Below are 19,696 nucleotides of genomic sequence, written 5' to 3' on the forward strand. Positions count from 1 at the left end.
TATTTTTCTAGTTTTCCATAAGTGCCTTTTGATAGCATTGTTATATATATAATTTTAGAATATAAATATTGTTTATTTTATGAAGCACAATGACTTGAGTAATGTTAATTGCATTTAAGTTATTGATGTTTTGAAAACTACTAGAGTTTTGTGTATTGTTTTTGGTATAGATATTTTGCTTTGTGGATTCTAATTGTAGCCTGAGAAAGCACATGGATCTTTGTAATAGTAATTAATACCTTTAGATTTAAATTCAAAGACATTATTTAAAACATTATTATAAAATATATATTATCATGTAACAAATAAACATTATTATCTATTTTTGTACAAAACCTGCCTTTGAGTATTTTATTACTTTTTTTTTTTTTTTTAAATTTGGGCCACACATGACAATGCTCAGGGATCACTATAATATAGGGTGCCATGACTGATTCATAGATGGTGCCATGAATCAAACTAGAATTGGTGGTGTGAAGGCTAAGCAGTATACCCACTGTATTATTGCTTCAGTTTCAGGGTCTTTTTTTTTTTTAAAAAAAAAAAAAGAAAAAAAACCAGGTATAGGACTGGTGATGATAAAGGAGAATGCCAAGGGGAGAGGGCTTGAGAAAGGAGTGTTGTTGGTTAGTCCAGGGCTTTATAGTGGGTGGGTTCATATGAGTAATTATGCACAAATACTTAGTGGTGACCAGATCAGGTACATAACCACTATCACTCTAGTCTCCACACAATCTTTCCAGACTTTTGTCACCTGTTTAGTAAGTGTCTAACATCCATTTCTTTTCTCATGGCCCCTGAACCATGTCTTATACAGTTCAGCTGTCCTCTCCCTGAACTCCCAGGTTCTCTGTCTCTTTCTCCCCTTAACTCTGCAATTTAGAATTCGTGTATCTATAGAAACTGGAAAATCAGAAAGCGATATATGACTGTGAGGGTCCAGAGTTGAAGGGCAAGATCACACAAATAGAATAAAGCAAAGCAGAACTTTATTCTGTCAGCAAACAAGCATCTGTACTGATCAGTCAGAGTCACCTCTCTCAGGAGGTTTGGGATACCCCCATGGGATAGTGGCCAGCTTATGTAGGGTTGGCGCAGGGAAGGTACTGTATATGGTGACCATAAACTAATTGGCTAGCATCTAAGGGGCTTTCCACAGTGCTAGTATGTAGCATTCTTAGGTTATCTGTCTTCACCAGATGTCCTGGAGAAATCTTTGTGGTCTCTATCAGCACTGGGATCTGCGTAGAAATTTGACCCTTAAATAGAAACTTAGCCTTGTTATCCTTAATGAAAGAAACATTGGTTAGACAAAATAGAGTTTCTTTTGCTCTGGGATTCACATTCCCTCCTCTTCTCTTGAACCTGAGTTAAATCTTTGACTCTTCTTAAGGTCCCTCATCCTTCATTCCATCTTGTTTTTTTTTTTTGTTTTTTTTTTTTTGGTTTTTGGGTCACACCCGGCCGCACTCAGGGGTTATTCCTGGCTCTATGCTCAGAAGTCGCTCCTGGCAGGCTCAGGGAACCATATGGGATGCCGGGATTCGAACCACCAACCTTCTGCATGCAAGGCAAACGCTTTACCTCCATGCTATCTCTCCGGCCCCTCATTCCTACTTTTTGACACATACTTGGACCTTAGCACAAGTATCTTATAAGATACTGAAGAAGATGGGTGAGGAGACTAATTATGCAGGGACTTAATAAGAGCATCATAAAAAGAATAAAAAAAACTGCCAGGGCAGTTATCAAGGAAGTTTTCAAGAGGGACTGAGTGAGAGACTGCTCATACCAAGAGGCAGAATATTTCCATTGCCTTTCCCACTCCTGCAAACTGGTCTTTACCCACTGCAGCATCTCCCAGATGACCCCTGATCTGTTTGCATAGAAGCAACACTGCTCCTCTAGGGCCATACACAATCCCCTTCCTTGAGGAAGAGTAGATTTAACCCCTGCCTGTTCTGGAAGACAACCTATTCCTGTAGCAAGTCTATAGAGAAATGGAGTCTTTCCAAGTCTGCATCCACTTATCAGGAAAGCTGTCTGCAACTGTTTGTCCCCTCTGATGAGTCAAATCCTTGAGGATTGTACTTGGCATGCTGGGTTATAACTATCTCCTTTACACATTATTTCCCCACACTGGGAATTTCTTAAGAATCATAGCTGTAAGATGTCTTCCCAACAGGACACATAACCAAAACTGGGGGTGGTATGCATTCCCTGCCCCCTTCCCCACCAGATACAGCAGTGTCCACAGTTCTACCCATTTTAATTTACCCACTTCAGTTTAGCTTTAGGCCATTCTTTGAAGTGGATTTGGTGGTCCACTTCTGGACCTTGGAATTTTCTTCCTATGTTGACTTCTTCAGGTTGGATGCAAGAATTCAGGCCTGAATTTCATCCACCTTTACTGCAGTAGGAGTGGTGAAGATGACCATATACATTATTTCCACTGGGGTACAATCTGGTGTTTGAGGATCCACATATGGTCTCCAGGACTGAAGTTGTGGGAAAGGACTGGATATTTTTTCTTGCAGGGCCTCCATACTCGAGAGGACTTTTGACTGGCTCATTTGTAATGCCTGTAAAGAATAGAGAGCAGTTTGATCAGAGATTTAAGCTAAAACATATTACCACCTCACCCTCAAAGAGGCATAGAGGGCAGGAAGTCTCTCATCCAATCTCAAAAGAAGTGAATCCCTTTAAACACTGTGCTCTTAAAAGGGCAGAGGGAAGGAGATATACCTACTTACTGCCAATCTCCAAGGTCAGTTTGGTTAATGTCTCTTTTACAGTCTGATTTATTCTTTCCACTTGCCCCAAACTCTGGGATCTATAGGCACAGTGCAGTGTAATTTTTAACTGGTGTCAGTGGCCTTAGTTAGTAGAATTCCTGTAGTCCCACTTGCCCTTATTCCCATAAAAGCTTTTCTGTTGAGCTTCTTATTTCATAATTTCTCTAGGATTTTACCATCATAGAAGTCATTAAAGGGGAGTGTGGGTGAAGGTCTATCTTCTGTAACTTCTTCAGCCTGGCAAAGGATTGTAGACTACCTGCAAAAAGGGGGTAAACTCTTATAATTTCTTAGCTTTTAATGAAGGACCAGGCAATTGAGTGGTTCAGGTTTGCAGTTATCAACATCTGAAAAAGATCAGAATAATTAGACAGAGGAATATTATTCAAAATGTTTAGGCCTGGGATCAGTAAATGGTCCTCTCTATTCTTGGGAAAACAGAGCAGTAGAAGATGCTCTGTTGAAGTAATCATTTATTACACTTTCAGGATCATTCTCATGGACTGAAGTACCTCTAGATTGGCTCCCTACACCATCTGTCTTCCACCCATAAGGGTGGTCCTACTTTTCTCAATAAAGGCCGCTGGTCAAAGAGATTTCTTTCAGTTTTGGTTCCACAGCTGGTCTGTCTGCCTGCTGGTATCTTTTGCCTGCTTGCAGATAGCATGTGGTAGAAGTTCCTGAACCTGCTTAATCTCCCTAACCTTGTCTGGATTATTTCTTGTGTCAAAGTTTCTTCTAGACCCATGTTCCTCAATCCCTCAGGATTGGGGTATAGGACTTCCACTACACCTGGCACCATGAACAGGGTCTTGTCTGCAACTGGTGAGGTGCTCTATGGGGGTGATTTTTGTGTTTACTCAAGTGGATAATTTCACCTTGGAAAAAGAATTTAGTTCCATGGGGCCAGCAATAGGGTAGTTGCCTTGCATGTGGCTGACCTAGGACGAACTGCAGTTCAATCTCCCAGTGTCCCATATGGTCCCCCAAGCCAGGAGCCATTTATGAACACATAGCCAGGAGTAACCCCTTGAGCATCACAGGGTGTGGCCCAAAAACCAAAAAAAAAAAAAGAATTTAGTTCCTGTTTGGCTCAAGGCCCTTCTTTGCATATTTTACTACCTTCTTCCAACAATCAATATAAAATATACTAATACATATATATTAGTATAAAATACACTAATTTGCATATTAGTCATTCTGGTATTGCTCCCAGTAGGCATTATAATTTGTTATGTATCGTGCACTATGAAATGCACAGGCCAACACTTCCAAAACGCCTCCAACTTTGTAAAATAAAAGTGTCTTCCCCATAGTGACATATACTCAAGCAAAAAGCCCTAAGGCCAGTCATCACCACTATCTACTGGCACTAGGCCAGAGGAATTATGATCTGCTGATATTAATATACTAGCTAAAAAAAATGCTGAAAATGAGCCAGCCACAGCTCGTTTGGATGCTAAATCCAAAAGCAGATCCATGAGATTACTTTTCGCCCCTTCCCCATTGCAACTCAGTATAGAATGCGGGATAAGTGGAGGTCCAGCCCTGGTTCTCTTCCATCAGGAAAACAACCAAACCTCAGCCTATGTAGGCATGAACATGGACTTTCTTAGTCAATTCAAAAAGGTCTGTTCACAGTATGGGACAATTTCACCATTTTGTATTGATTTCTTGCTACCTGGAGTGAAGGTGGGCTTCAGATACCCAAGGATTTTCATACAGTGGCTAAGACATGCCTGAGTGGTTCTAAGTTTTTTTTATAGTGAACGGTGTGGTTTTCAGACGAAGCTAAAACTAAGCTTTAAGACATAACCTTTAAGACATAAAGAGCCACTTGGACTCATTTCTGAAGGGAAAAAAACCTGGGAGCCACAACCAAAGGAAATAAAATAATAATCGGGACATTTAAAACAAATATAGCACTGCATACATTGTTTCTTATCTTAATGCTATATACAGGATCATGCTGTTAGCTGTCAATCTGAAGAAAAGAAGAACTTTCTCACTTAACAATGTAAAACATATATTTATGCAAATTAATAGCCAATTGAAATATTTAAGTGATACCGTTCCCCACTCCCTTGTTATTGGCCCTGCTGTCAGAGCCTTGGCAAAGCTTCAAAAGAGCTGCATGCTGCTCTGGAGCCTTGGGTTGCCGACCCTGCTCTAGATCATGCTGGAAGGTCAATTCTTGTAATTTAGGTTGACCTATGAACGTTTTTTTAGGGCAAGAGGCTTATTCAGATACCATAGACAGGCGACTTTACCCGTGCTGTTTTGAGACTGATCCGTGAGATTGCGTTATGTGCTTGGGAGAAAATTGACACAAACATAGAAATAAAGGTAGTTCTAGAAAAAAATTTTTAGGGCAACTCAGAACCTTATATAGATTTCTTGGGAAAATTAATGGGCTCTGTCCAGAGGTAGAAAGGAAACACAACAGTATCTGATAAAAGTGTTAACTTTTGAGAATGCCAATAAAAACTGCCAGGTTATCTTATATCCACTTAGATAAAGATAAGACGTTATGGTATTTCTATTATGGGTTGCAGGAATGTCAATTCCATAGAGCACCAAGTTCATGCGTAAATGCTATGGCAGCCTATCCTGTGCAAAGGCAAACTCAGGGGAACTAGAATGGACCAGGCTCTTTCTCTAGAGGATACAAAGGTTCTGCAATACCCCCCTTCCAAGGGGACCACCTGAACTTTGTCTGAGATGTGGTAAAGGATTTCACTGGGCAAGAGATTGTTTCTCATCTTATGGTATCTCAAGAAACCAGGTGTGGCCGAAACACCCCCCCCCCCCATACACATACACAAAAAAAATAGAATGCCATGCTACTCAGGTTTTGCAGGTCACCTTAGGGTGCTTCCAGCGATTCTCAGAGCACCTCGGCAATGTCTTCAGGACACACCTACTCATGCTTGAGGACATCCAGGCCTATACTCAGCGGTGCTCAGGGGATCATCTTGTGCCAACTAGAGAACCTGGTACTATCTCCCAGACCCAATGATCAGATATTTTGAAAGCCAAAGAATGCCATAATCTTGATGGCATCAAACATATAGTGGTTATGTTTACAGATTCCTTTCTTCCTTTACACTCATCCCATAAAAAGCTGAATTTCATGGCGACTCGCAGAGACGTTGGCTGGAGCGTGAGGTGCGGACTCCTCAGGCCGCCACCCACCCGCCTTGCAGCCTGGGCCGGTCTCTATGGTGGCAGCTCTGTCCGGCTTGGCTGTCCGGCTGTTGCGTTGTGCTGCTGCACTTTCCTATGGGGTCTTTTGAAGGGCTTGACCTGCACACTGCTTGTCTTTTTCGACTTGGCCTGGCGGCTGGGAATCAACTTCCCTTATCTGAGTTGGCTTATCTGGCTTCCAGGAGGCTCAACTGCCACCTGCAGGTCCACTTTGAGATATATGACCGACTGGTTCAGCATTGCAGAGACAGACACACGCCCTGAGGGAGAGATGCCAGAACCTGCATTTTCAGGCACCGGAGAGGACAGAGACACATGAGCATGGCCAGTCCGGATGTTCTGGTGCCATGGCCTGGCAGAAAGAGATTTGGCTGGGCCAGCAGAAGAGGCCCTGGCGGGGGTGTCTTGTGGAGCTGGCTATACTCTAGTGGGGACCAACCTGGAGGAGGTCAGAGAAGATAGTGCCATGCGAGAGAGACCCAGGGGTCAGACCCTTGGTCAGAAACAGGAGTTCTTCAGGTCCCCCTCTGGTGGCTCTGGCCAAGGAAGGTGTCTGAGGATGGGGACCTCACGGTCTGCTCTCCGGCTGGCCCTCACTGCGGCACACACCTGAAGTACATCTGAAAAAGGATCCCTCGGGCTAGGCACAGCCTGTGTTTCCGGAGCAGACACTGAGATTCCGAACATGCTTGAGAACTCGGGGCACACAGATGATAAAAGTAGATTTTTTTACCTAGGGAAAAAAAGGCTAAATTTCAATCTGGGAGTCAAATTTTATTGGAAATATCCAACCATTGGAGGGAATATGGAAAGAAAAATGAAAGCAAGGTGTGTGGAGAAGGTGGAACAGGGGGAAGCTTCCCTGTGGCCTGGGTCTTTTCCTTGCCCAGACCTTAGGCATAGAGTGAAGGTCTAGAAACAATCCCAGTTATAGCTCTTTTCAAACTGTTACTCTATAAACATCCCAACACCACCAGCATCACTGGTCAGGGTGATTGACACCTGGAAAGCTCCAGCACAAAAACAAAACCAACTATTATTATTGTTTTCAGATAGATTTTAATAGTCATAGATTACCAGAACAGAGGTTACAATTCTAGATAATTTTATTCTATAGATGTCAAATGTCTGACTCCATTTTTCTGCTTATGATCTATTATTCTATTTTACTTTGTGTTTTAGAGTCATTGGGATTCGAAACAGGAAGGGATTTTACTTTCCCTTAAGTTCATTTTATAAGCCAGCCAAAGTACTGTGCCTCTTTTTGAACACTGGTACTCTAAGGAATAAATTTTAAATAAAAAAAAAAAGGAAAGCCCCTTGCATCTTTTTGACCTTGGTACTCTTACTTCCTTTTTCTGCAGAAATACTTTATTTCAAAAGAGCATAATATTTAATCACCAAGGCCACATACTTTGTTCCTTAGCGAATAATCCCTACCTTCCCTACAAACTAATTATTTTTCTAACATAAGATATTAGGAAATATTACTTTACTAATGTTTTCTGAGGCAGAGCTATGATGAATTCATTCATTACTCTATCCAGTGACTCATTCTGAACAGCCCACGGTTTCGCTTTCTATTAAATGCCCTAACAAAGCTGCCAGGCAGAGCAGTTGAGACAGTCCAGAAACGCATCAACTTTAGACCACATCGTGTCCTCCTGTCCACCATGAAGCTCTTCACTGCTCTCCTGTGCCTGCTGCTTGTGGATGCTACCTTTATCACCCAGATGCTTGCTCAGCCAAGTAAGCAATGCTTCCCTTTCCCTCAGAGGCACATCACCCTATCTGTGGGCTAGCTTGGGACATCAGAGCAGAAGGGCACCCACATTCTCAGCTAGGACTGCTTTCCAACATGGGGGCCCAGGAGAGGATCAGAAGGGAGTCTGGTCATATATCAGCTTTCAGGGAGACTAAATAAGAAATCAAGAGGCTGCTTGCTAGGAAATATAGCTCTGCAAATATAGCCAGGGTGCAGTTTCTGCTCTGGCTCCTGTGAGCAGCATTTGGGGACTGGGAGTGATCAGAAAGAAAGACCTATGGTGGTGGGAGTGAGAATATTTTCAGAGAGGATAGAGGGCAGAAGAAAAGACTCAGAATTGGAACTGGAGCAACAGGGACATGGCACAGCAAAGGCAGCAGGTTTTAGGGAAACTCAATACAGACTTTATTGCTTGGAGGTTCAGATAGGTCCTTATTTGGGGTTCCTGTACTGGTCTTCCTTAATTTTGATGAGCTGGTCTATTAATTCCTCCTAACCATACTTCCTTAAATCATCTAGTTTTAACAATTTCCTTCCCTTTTGTTTTTTCGGTTTCTTTTTTTTTCCCTTCCAGTTTTGTATAGTCATTTTGCAGTATGGAAAACTGAGTCAGCACTAACTCTGAGGTTCTATCTTCTAGGCAGAAGTATTGGGATATAATTGGTTTTAGTTACATTACCTTTCCTTCTTCACTGGAGGCTTTCACTATCTGTGGTTCAGGATTCTGAGAGTTCTCTCACAATCCCTAAAGTTATCAGTTCCTCTTATCTTCTCAGTTAGTGAAAAACTTTCTAATTTCATTGTACACGTAAGTGAGACCAAGATTCCAAGGAACTCTTAAAGGTCAGAGCCTGGACTCAGAGCCTGGTGAAGAAGGCGGCTTCTCTTCTCTTTGACTCTTCTTTTTTTATTTATTTTAATTTTTAATTTTTTTTTTTATTTCTTGGTTTTTCAGCCACACCCTCTGACTCTTCTTAAGGCTGTTTGCTTTATAAAGACCCAACATATACTTAAAAGTGTATATTTGTTGCTTCCTTCAGATGGGATCAATACCTCAACCACTTGCTGCTACAAATTCGTCAAAAAGATTATCCCCAAACAGAGGCTGGATAGCTACATGAGGATCACCAGCAGCCTGTGTCCCAGAGAAGCTGTGATGTGAGTGTCTACAATCACCCATGTGTAGCCCTTCCCTCACCCACAATCCCAATTCCCCCCCCCAAAAAAAAGATATTATAAACTTGATTTGAAATTAAACACGCTGATGCTTAGAATCTTCCCACGGGATAACTGAATCCAGGACAATTGAGAATTCTCACTCCCAGCTCCCTGTGGAAGCAAGAGGGTCTCAATTCTTTTTATTCAATGAGCCAACTAGGAAAGTGGCTACTTCCCCTTGGGCCCTTTCTTTCTCCTCTTCCCTGGGTAGCCCATCACCTGAACTAAACATTTCTCACCAAACTATTACACTTGCAGATACAACTGTCAAAGTCCCCCTCTAATTATGTCCTTCCTCCTGACCACCACAGCTTCAAGACCATAAAGGACAAGGAGATCTGTGCTGATGCCACGCAGAAGTGGGTTCAGGAGCTAATGAAATACCTGGATGAGAAGAAACTTCAAAGACCAAAGATTTGAATACTCAGTGCCTTTCTGAAAATCAAGCCAAGATTTGAACAACTCATTTAGATACCCTAGGCTTCACAAGACACATCCCAGGATTATTTAATTGTAATTGTAAGAAATATAAATGTTGTGTAAATGTGAGTTATAGCTTTTTATAAGTCCTGTTTGGGACTTTTGTGACTGCTGTCATTGTGCTGGAGAATGAGGTGCTTTTGAATGTAAATTCCTCACACTGAAATAACTCCAGCTCTCCCCACATCTCTCCTCTAGAGCAAAATGATCCTCTCCATACTACATCATGCAATGGAAAGGTCTTGTGATAATTGATACAAATATATATTGATGTCTACATGTAATGATTGTATTTTTAATTTATAAGAGATGATCTCTTTAGAACAATTTATTATTGTAGAATTATATATTTTTACTTTGTATAGCTTTTGAATTTTCACATAAAATATATTTTTGGATAAAACTTGACTGTGACTTGATGATGGCTCCTTTGGGGGAAAAGAGGTAGGAATTTGGGTTTCACCTGGAAGCACTCAAGGGCTATTCCTGGCCTTGTGCTTAGAGGTCACCCCTGGCGTTGTTCCAGGAAATGAATAGTGCTCAGAATTGAATCCAAACTTCCTTCATGCAGAGCATGCACTTGATCTTCTGAATTGTCTCTCGAGCCTCAGTGTGTGTGTGTGTGTGTGTGTGTGTGTGTGTGTGTGTGTGTGTGTGTGTGTGTATGTGTGTTGTGCATGAGTGTAGGGTTTTGGGGCTACATTGGGCTCAGAGCTTACTCCTGGCACTGTGCTTTGGGATCATTCCTGGTGGGACTCAGAGGACCACATAGGATGTCCCGCTCTACTATGCCCCTCTTGCCCCAATGGTGGCTTTTAATTTTAATTTAAACACCATGGTTACTTTTTCACATATAAAGTTTTTCATGATTGAGTTACTATCATACAATGTACAACAACCTACACCAGTGTACATTTCTGCCACCAATGTCAACAGATTCCCTCTCACCCTCCCTGGTACCTTCACTGATACCCTCTTCCTTCCCACCCACTCTCTCCTGTTTGCCTCTGGGGATGGCATTTTACTTCAATCTCTCTCTCTCTTCCTCTCTCTCTCTCTTTCTCTCTGTCACTCTTCTCCCTCTCTGTTTTCTTTTGTGACATTGTGGTTTGTGTTACTGCAAGTGAAGGGATGCCATGAATATCCTTTCTATATTAGACCTTCGTTACTCTAACTACACTCTGCTCTTTGTGGCAAGCTACCTAGCTCTTTGTGGTAAGCTACCTACTTTTTAAGATAAAGCTTGTAAGGTGGGAGAGGACTGGTTTCAAAAGATGATGCTCATATTCCCTGGGACTGAATTTTTGATAAATAGAACCTGGGCTTGGCCCAGGCTTGACCTACCTGCAAATTAATGTGAGTCAGAAATATTGGAGTTTAAATTTAGGCAGTTCTGAGTCTCTAGACCTGAGTGTACCTTCAGCTACTGGTTTAATTCTTTCTACCTTTCCAAAGTAATTTCTTTACTCAGGAACCCAGGCCCTATTCAACTATCTCCATATCCCCTCCACAATTGCATAATTTTTGTCACTCTTTGGATTTTTCCTTTCTACTTTATCCTGATTCTAAAATAATACAAACATTATTTGCTTTGAGAAATCAGGAAAGAGACCAACAGATTATCCTTGTGTTCCTCCACTCTTGAGACTCATGTGTTCTTAAAATATTTCTATCTCTATGTTATCCATGCAGTTACAAAAGGAGTTAAATGATGTAGTCAGGTGAGGGGTTGGGGAAGATGGGTATTAAAAATTTAGTAGTTGGGGCCTGGAGTGGTGGCACTAGTGGTAAGGAGTCTGCCTTGCAAGCACTAACCTAGGACTGACCGTGGCTCCATCCGTCAGTGTCCCATATGGTCCCCCAAGCCAGGGGCAATTTCTGAGCGCATTGCCAGGAGTAACACCTGAGCACCATGGGTATGGCCCAAAACAACACACACACACACACACACACACACACACACACACACACACACACACACACACACACACACAATCCAGTAGTCATAAAGCTAGAAAAAAAGGAGATACCATATTTTCTGGCATATAAGACGACTTTTGAAACGAAAAAAAGTCAACCGAAAATCAGAAGTCGTCTTATATGCTGAGTATATCCCAAAAAACGTTTTGATATGCCGGTAAACGGAAAATCGTCTGGATATTGCCACAAAACGAATTTTCCAACTCGATCCTGCACCAATCCTGCAAGGCTGCTCCACTGCCTCTCTAACTCAGCCAATCCAAGCAGGCTTTTGATGCATGCAAATTAGACAATGTTCTGTACCCTAATCTACACTGTAAAAAGCCTGCTCAGATTGGCCGGAGTCAGAGAGGAAGTCTAAAATTAGGGGGTCGCTTTATACACCGGAAAAAACGGTATCCTACAGCCAGCCAGAATGAGAATAATTCAGCCCAAATCCTGGAGGTGTGGACCCCTCTGGAGACAATTCAGCAGGAAGGAAGTTCTGATAAGATCTGAATGAAGAAGACTCTCAAGGTCAAAATCCTTGACAACATCCTAGCAATGGACACTTCTCTGCAGAGTGCTTCTAATCACAAATTTAAAGACTAATACAATAAACATCCCAGGTAATTAGTGCACTCAGGGTCACTTAATGGGGTCTCACACATCCATCCTCTAAATATGCACATTTTTTCCTTTCTCACTCCCTCTCTGTCTCTCTCTATTTCTACTGCTCTTCCTTTCTCTTTCCTTGTTTTTCTCTTTATCTCTTTCTCTTTGCTCTCATAATAAAACTTAATAAACTTGAATAAACAATAAAACTTGGATCTAAATTTTTTTGGGGGGCAAACCTGGTGACATTCAGGGGTTACATGCTCAGAAATAGTTCCTGGCTTGGGAGACCATATGGGATGGTGGGAGATTGCACTGTGGTCCATCCTAGGTTAGTGCGTACAAGGTAGATGCCCTACCACTTGAGATACCGCTTTGGCCCCTAATTTTTTTAAATATAATTTTTATTTTGATCATAGTGGCTTACATATTGTTGACAATAATATTTTAGGTACATATTTACATAAAATTAGGGGGATTCCCATCACCAAATTGTCCTCCCTACACCTCCGTTTTTGTCCTACCTCCCATATCCTCTTCCCTCACCCCCAGGGTTGCTAGAATATGTGGTCCCCTCTGTATCTAGCCCACTACTTAGTAGTCTTGCACCTGTTTGGTCCTGGTGCCTCCCTTATTTCCCCCTCTAACTGGGGGGCAGGACTAGCTAGTTCAAGTTACGTTGGCCCCTAATTTTTAAATCATTTACCTCCTCCTGAAATTCCCTCTTGAGAGAACAGACAATGAATCCAGGAAATCCAGGATATCAGATGAACTTTCGTCTTTCTTGTAAGGAGCATAAACTTTCTGTTGCCTGAGAAAACAGATTTCAGGTTGCAGGGAACAACTTGCATACTGTGTCTTGAGTGGATTTCAAGTACAGCTTGACTGCTTGCCTTCAAACTGGCAAGACTTTGGGGTACACATTGTGTAGGAGCTCGTGAAGGCTCTTACCAGTCCTGACATCTCTCCCACCTCCACATCCACTTTCTCAGCAACATTGCAACACTATGATGAGCCAAGTAGGAGTGGGGGAGTACTTAATCTAGTGTGGTTAACCTCTTCCCACTCGGTGGCTCCCCTTTACTTTCATTGACAACACTTTTGATGAGTCAACTAGGAGCAAGAGTCAATTGACTTCACTGGACATAGATCAATTCATTTTTTTATGTATCAGAAAGGAATTTCAGAAGACAATGGTGAAGACATTTTGTTAGAAGGAGTGAGGGGATAACCCTCTTCACCCTCAGTTCTTAATACTAGAGATTGGAACCGTCCCCCTACCCCAGCAAGCTGCCAGCTGACTCCCAAAGTGAAAAGACACCCTCCCAGGCTCTCTCAGCCTGCTATGTCTTGCCCCTGGGAAGAAGTAGCAGACACTACTTCTGTAGACCTGTACTATGCAGCCCTTTTTCTCCCCCATTCCCCTTCTGTTAACTTGCTTGCTATGGGATTCGGCTCCCTGGAGACCTTCAGCCTCAAGGACACTACCTGATTCCCGACTTCTGTGAACTATTTCTCAGACTCCACAAGACCACGGGGGACAGGGTAAAACTGTGCTGTAGATTCTACTCCTACCCCAACTATCTCAAAAGACTTAAAGGGAATATCTATATTTCTTTTGTATGTTTCTGTAGACGCGTTTTCTTAATAGTTATAATTCTTAGTGTCTATTTCCATATGTCGAGGTAGCTTCCCTCATCCCTGCTTTGGACCTGCTTAGTAGGAAATTCTTGTAGGAAAGTCTTGATTGAGTTATGAGCTCAAGTAAAAGTCAGGTTATAAGATTGTTTAGCTTGTTATTTTTATCCTCATATGCACCAGGAGTATCCTGTTACATTGTTCCTTTTTTGCATAGGCACACTAAAAATGGGGAAATCTTACATATAGAAAGAAGCTCTTATCTAATAGAAACAGGAACTCATAAATTTTACGGTACAGGTGTTTTTCACCCTGAACATTTGTCATGGAGTCTTGACAAACCTCAATAGATCAGACATGGATCATTCAACCCTGAACCTCATATCCCAACATTGGTACCAGCACAGTTTAGGATACATCATCAGGAATCAATCTTCCCCTGGGAGAAGCCCGAATGCTGTAAGTTCATAAGACACCCTGGTGAAGAGGAAATGGCAACAACCTAATCTAAGAGCAGGTTACCCTATCTCACCACCCAATGGTGAGATGTTATCAGAAGATGCTCTGTTCTAGTATCTGTGCAAGAACCAAGATCTCTAATTACAGTAGACTGACTACAACAACTGAGACTAAGCAGAACATTTTTCTGGGACCACAAAGAAAGACTTTATTTCTAGGTTTCATCCCAGGACCTATGCAAAAACTAACTACAGAAGACTGACTTTGATAACCATGACTGAGCAGAACTTTTTATGGGACCATAAAGAGAGACCTTGGGGTTGAACAACCAACATGCCTGGAGCCTGGAGCTGGTCTATTGACAGTATGCTCACAGATGGAGACACTCTGTATGTCTTAGATCAATAGAATTTCCTTTTTAATTTTCCCAAAGTTTGCTGTGCCTATGGAGGGAAAAAAACCATATCTGCCCTTTTCCCCCTTTTTGTCTTTTCTTCTTTTAATTTTATTTATATTCTAGATAGGAGCTTCCGCCTATTTCATAGAACCTTAGACCTTGAATCATTATATTTCTATGTCTTCCTACAAATTGAGAAAAGAAAAAAAAAGTGGATGGGGCCCAGGGATGGGGCCCAGTGGATGGGGCCCAAGCAGTCTTAGGAGCATTGAGTGAGAAAAAAAAAGATCAGATCTAAATATCTAAGCCAAAGTCAAAGACAATAGAATCAAGAGACCCAAACTCTAACAAGCTAAACACAAAGTGGACCTATTACAGTGGTAGTCCTGGGGGCTAGGGATGAAGGTATGTGATGCATATAGGAAACTATGGTGGAGGAGGGTCAACACTGGTGGTGGAAATGGCCCTAATTCACTGTCACTAAATACCTGAAATACAACTGTGAAAGACTTATAAAAAAAGAAAAAGTGAGGGGAATACAAATCCCACTATAAACTGTGCAACTCTGCCCCTTCTTCCTTCACATATTTAGAAGGACTGTAGGATTGGGGAAGAGTTAAAGCATATTGATCTGAGGCATAGAGTTTGAAGGGTGTAACAATTTCTGGCTATGGAAGGTGATGACTCTCCATAGGTTCTTAATCTCAAGCAATCAAGATGAAAAGCAAGGGACATGACATCTAGTGGCCGATTTAAGAAAAGGCTTTAAGGAAAGGGAAAGGAAAGATGGGGAATGCCCAGATTAAGGGAGAGGGGTCGTCTAAAACAGGATTCCCAAGTAAGGCAGAAATTTTTGACCTTTCATACCCTTTTTTATAAAGGAGGGTGGCTTAGCATTTAATGTGTTTCAAGAATGTTGGCCATTAAAATAGGGAAAAGGAGGCTGAAGGGAAGTACAGAGGGTAAGGTGCTTGCCTTGCATGCAGTCAACCTGACTTCAATCCCCTGCATTCTATCTGCCCCCCCCCCCCGAGTACCAACAGGAGTGATTCTTGAGTGCAGAGCAAGAGTAATTCCTGAGCACTGCTGGGTATGACTCCAAACCCCCCAAATAAATAGGGGGATGCTAAAATGATTCTCTTCATGTCCAGATCTGGCAGGGGTTGGTTCACCCAAGTTATTTAATACCACCCAGGCCGCCCACCATGACATTCCCTTTCTTTTTTCTCTCTCTAATTTTTATTATAACATTGTGATTTACCAAGTTGTTCATAATACAACCACTTCAGGCATTAAATAATCAAACACCAATCCCATCAACAATGTGACCTTCCCTTTATCAGTGTCCCTAATCTTCCACCTACCACCGTAGCTTGCCTTCATGCAGGCACAGACAAATATACTTCTTATTGCTTGTTACAACACAAAGACAAATGAATTTATCAAAATTAGATCAACACAAGTCAGTTTGAAATAATTGTTTTATCTTTGTGGTATTACTAAAGTCAATGTTTAAGGATTTATTAGGCTGTGGTTGGTGTTAGCTAAGCTTTCTGTTTTCTGTTTAGGCTCACCGAGGTTGGTAGATCACCATGCAACTTTCCAATCAGATTTCTTGTGATTTTACTGTGCTGACACTACTATAAAATACTGAAGTGTCTGCAGCATGTGACATTGTGATCCAAAGTTATAGATCTGAAACTAATTTGGTGGCTTGGAAGTTTTATAAGATTAAGTCACAGAGCTAGGCTGTTCTGTTGGAGGGTTTCCAGCAGGGGTCTCAAACTCGAGGCCCATGGGCCGTTTGCGGCCCTCCGAACAACATTTTGTGGCCCTGCCCTAGAGAAATCTTTTTTTTTTGTTTTGTTTTGTTTTAGTTGTTTGGATCACACCCCCCAATCTTCAAGGCTTACTACTGACTTTGCACTCAAGAATCACCCCGACTTTGCCTCCTGCGGCCCCCAGGTAAATTGAGTTTGAGACCCCTGGAACTTTAAAGGATGGCATTAGACTTCTAAAGTTCATCAGAAAGGGGAATCTGTCCTCCCCCTTTTGAGAATGTCACGGAAGTATCAGCCATGACCAGACTACATGGACGTTCTCTTTTTTTTAGGGCTATATCTTAATTTTCACTCTGCCTCTACTCTTTTGTCCCTATAAATCATTCTGAAAGATGATATTCATGTACTCTATTGACTGTACTGAGCTAAAGTGAAATTTGAAGAAAACACTGCTATGCAGTATCCAGGCCACTTCAGGACATCCAGACTGTTTTGTTTGATTTTGGGACAAACCTTTCAGGAGATTTAGATCAATTTGTAGGGTGAAAACTTTCATGAGATGCAGATTCCACAGCTAATGGGAAGGAGTTCTTGATATGAGTTCTTTAACTAAGTAATATTCTCTTCCTCCTCAGATTTTTGGAATCAGAGAAGGCACAATATTAGAAATAAAGTTATTTTATATGGTAAGGTTTACTCTGAGCTTTGGTGTTCAGGTTTTACTGTGGATTGGGGGTTGGAATAATGTTATCTCTTTCTTAAGTTAAAAAATTTTAATGTTTTTAATCTGGCTTTACTCAGGAGGTACTTCTGGTTTTGTACCCAGAAATTACTCCTGACAGGCTGAAGGGGGACATATAGATGTCTGGGAATCTGGGTCAGTCACATGCAAGGCAAATGCCCTACCTACTGTGCTGACACTTGGGGCCCTGAATTTTAATGCTTTGAGGTGCCCTTTCAAGCAGTGCTCGTAGGAGCTGGGTACTCAAAGTAGTTCAGACAGCCAGGCCAGGCAGCTCAATGCAAGGCCCTGATGGCTGCTTGGGCCCTGTAGTGCTGGGGATTATTTAGTCCACTTCAATGTTGCTCAGGGGCATATCAGACAGCACTTAGTCATACTGAAGGGACTATCTAATACTCAGAATGAAACCAGAAAAGGCTGTATACAAAGCTTACATCTTAACACCTGTACTGTCTGTCTGACTTTGGAAAAAGTGTTTTTTTCTTTTTCTTTTTGGGCCATACCCGGTGACGCTCAGGGCTTACTTCTGGCTATGCACTCAGAAATCGTTCCTGGCTTGGGGGACCATATGGGATGCGAGGGGATCGAACCACAGTCCGTCCTAGTTAGAGCGTGCAAGACAAATGCCCTACCACTTGTGTTACTGCTCCCACCCTGGAAAAAGTGTTGTTTTGTTTTTTAATTTTCCTCTTAGCTTTCTGTGTTGTGGGATCTTGGCTCTCTCTTCCATTGTTAAAAAAAGGAACAAGACTGGCATATATATTTATTATTTTTTATTTTTTATAATTTTATAAAAATTCACATTGACTAGCCCTGATGCTCTACATTATTTATTTGTCTTTTTAATTTATTTAATATTTTACCAATAAGAATCCCATATGGTCCCCAAGCCTGCCAGGAGTGATTTCTGACTGTAGAGCCAGGAGTAATCCCTGAGTGCTGCTGGGTGTGACCCCCCCCCCCAAAAGAAGAAATGAAGATAGAAAGCTCTCTAGTATTTTTTAAGCCCAAAGATCAATTTAAACACCTTTTGGTTTCATTGCAATCCAGGACAGTAAACGTTTTATTATTTTTTTCTAAAGACCTAAAGTTCACTACCACATAACACAGAATCTAAGGAAACTTTGGAGCTCTCAAAGGCTAAAATGATGATCATTTTATATATATATATATATATTTATATATATATATAACAATGGAAGAGAGAGCCAAGATCCCACAACACAGAAAGCTAAGAGGAAAATTAAAAAACAAAACAAAACAAAACACTTGTTTGATCATCATTTACTGTCCTCAGTAAATGCACTCAGGGGTTACTCCTGGCTCTACAGTCAGAAATCACTCCTGGCAGGTTTGGGGACCATATGGGATTCTTATTGGTAAAATATTAAATAAATTAAAAAGACAAATAAATAATGTAGAGTATCAGGGCTAGTCAATGTAAATTTTTATAAAATTATAAATTTATAAAATGCAAGTTTTTAAAAATATTTTATTGAAACCATTGTGATTTACAAAGTTCTAAATAGTTGGGCTTCAGATCAGGGCCAATTTCACCAACAGCATCAATCTCCTGCCATCAATGTTCCTGGAATGTATCCCATGCCATCACCTCTGCCCCCTGTCAGTATAATAGGCCCTTAAGTTTTGATGTTAAAGTTTGGGTCTCATGAAACTCAATGTAAATTTTTTAATCTAAGTTCAGGTCTTATGTTTATGGTCTTTGCAGTAATACTAAAATGCTTCTAAGGTTTTAGTGACCACTATGGACTCTTCTTCTTCCTCCTCCTCCTCTCTTCTTCTTCTTCTTCTTCTTCTTCTTCTTCTTCTTCTTCTTCTTCTTCTTCTTCTTCTTCTTCTTCTTCTTCTTCTTCTTCTTCTTCTTCTCCTCCTCATTATTATTATTATTATTATTATTATTATTATTATTATTTTGGGTTTTGGGCCACACCCAGTGATGCTCAGGAGTTACTCCTGGCTATGTGCTCACTTCCTGGCTAGGGGGACCATATGGGAACTTGGAGATAGAAGCAAGCTCATCCTGGGTCAGCCGAGTGCAAGGCAAATGCCCTACCACTGTGCTGTCACTCTGGCTTCAAGGAGACTCTCTTGAGTTTCCAAATTCATTGTGTACTAAACTCAAAACCATGGATTATAAGGGCTGAAGAGACGATATATGAGTTAGGCACTTGCATTGCATGTGACTGACCTGAGTTTGATTCTTGGCACCACATATGATCTCCTGAGCACTGCCAGTAGTGATACCTGATCACCCAGCCAGGAAAAAGCCCTAAGAACAATCAAGTGTGGCACCCCTACTCCTTAACTCCCTAAAATAAAACAAAACAAGAACATGAATATAAAAAATTATAAATTTATTAGAATCTATGAGTAACAGTAAATAAGTGACTAGAATCAATTTTTAAATTAAATCACCATAAACTATAGACTTAAAAGTTGTTGATAGTTGAGTTTTGATCAATGTTTTAACATCTGATCCTTCACCAGTGTTCGTTTCCTGCCACCAATTTTCCATTATCCTCCTATTATCCTATCCCCACTTCGGCCAGTCCCCAGGGCAAGCTCTCTCTCTCTCTCTCTCTCTCTCTCTCTCTCTCTCTCTCTCTCTCTCTCTCTCTC

General features: G+C 41.4%; 1 protein-coding gene and 1 pseudogene across 1 annotated transcript; both read left to right on the forward strand.

Moving 5' to 3' along the window:
* Positions 1-6,016: 6,016 nt before the first annotated feature.
* On the forward strand, positions 6,017-6,266 carry LOC126031885 (small integral membrane protein 10-like protein 2A; annotated as a pseudogene).
* Positions 6,267-7,675: 1,409 nt separating this feature from the next.
* On the forward strand, positions 7,676-9,405 carry LOC126007652 (C-C motif chemokine 7-like). Its single transcript, XM_049772762.1, has 3 exons — positions 7,676-7,751; positions 8,808-8,925; positions 9,297-9,405. The coding sequence occupies exons 1-3, from the start codon at positions 7,676-7,678 to the stop codon at positions 9,403-9,405; spliced, it is 303 nt and encodes a 100-aa protein (XP_049628719.1).
* The last annotated feature ends 10,291 nt before the right edge of the window (positions 9,406-19,696 follow it).

Source organism: Suncus etruscus, chromosome 1 (assembly GCF_024139225.1).
Source record: "Suncus etruscus isolate mSunEtr1 chromosome 1, mSunEtr1.pri.cur, whole genome shotgun sequence".
NCBI lineage: Eukaryota > Metazoa > Chordata > Mammalia > Eulipotyphla > Soricidae > Suncus > Suncus etruscus.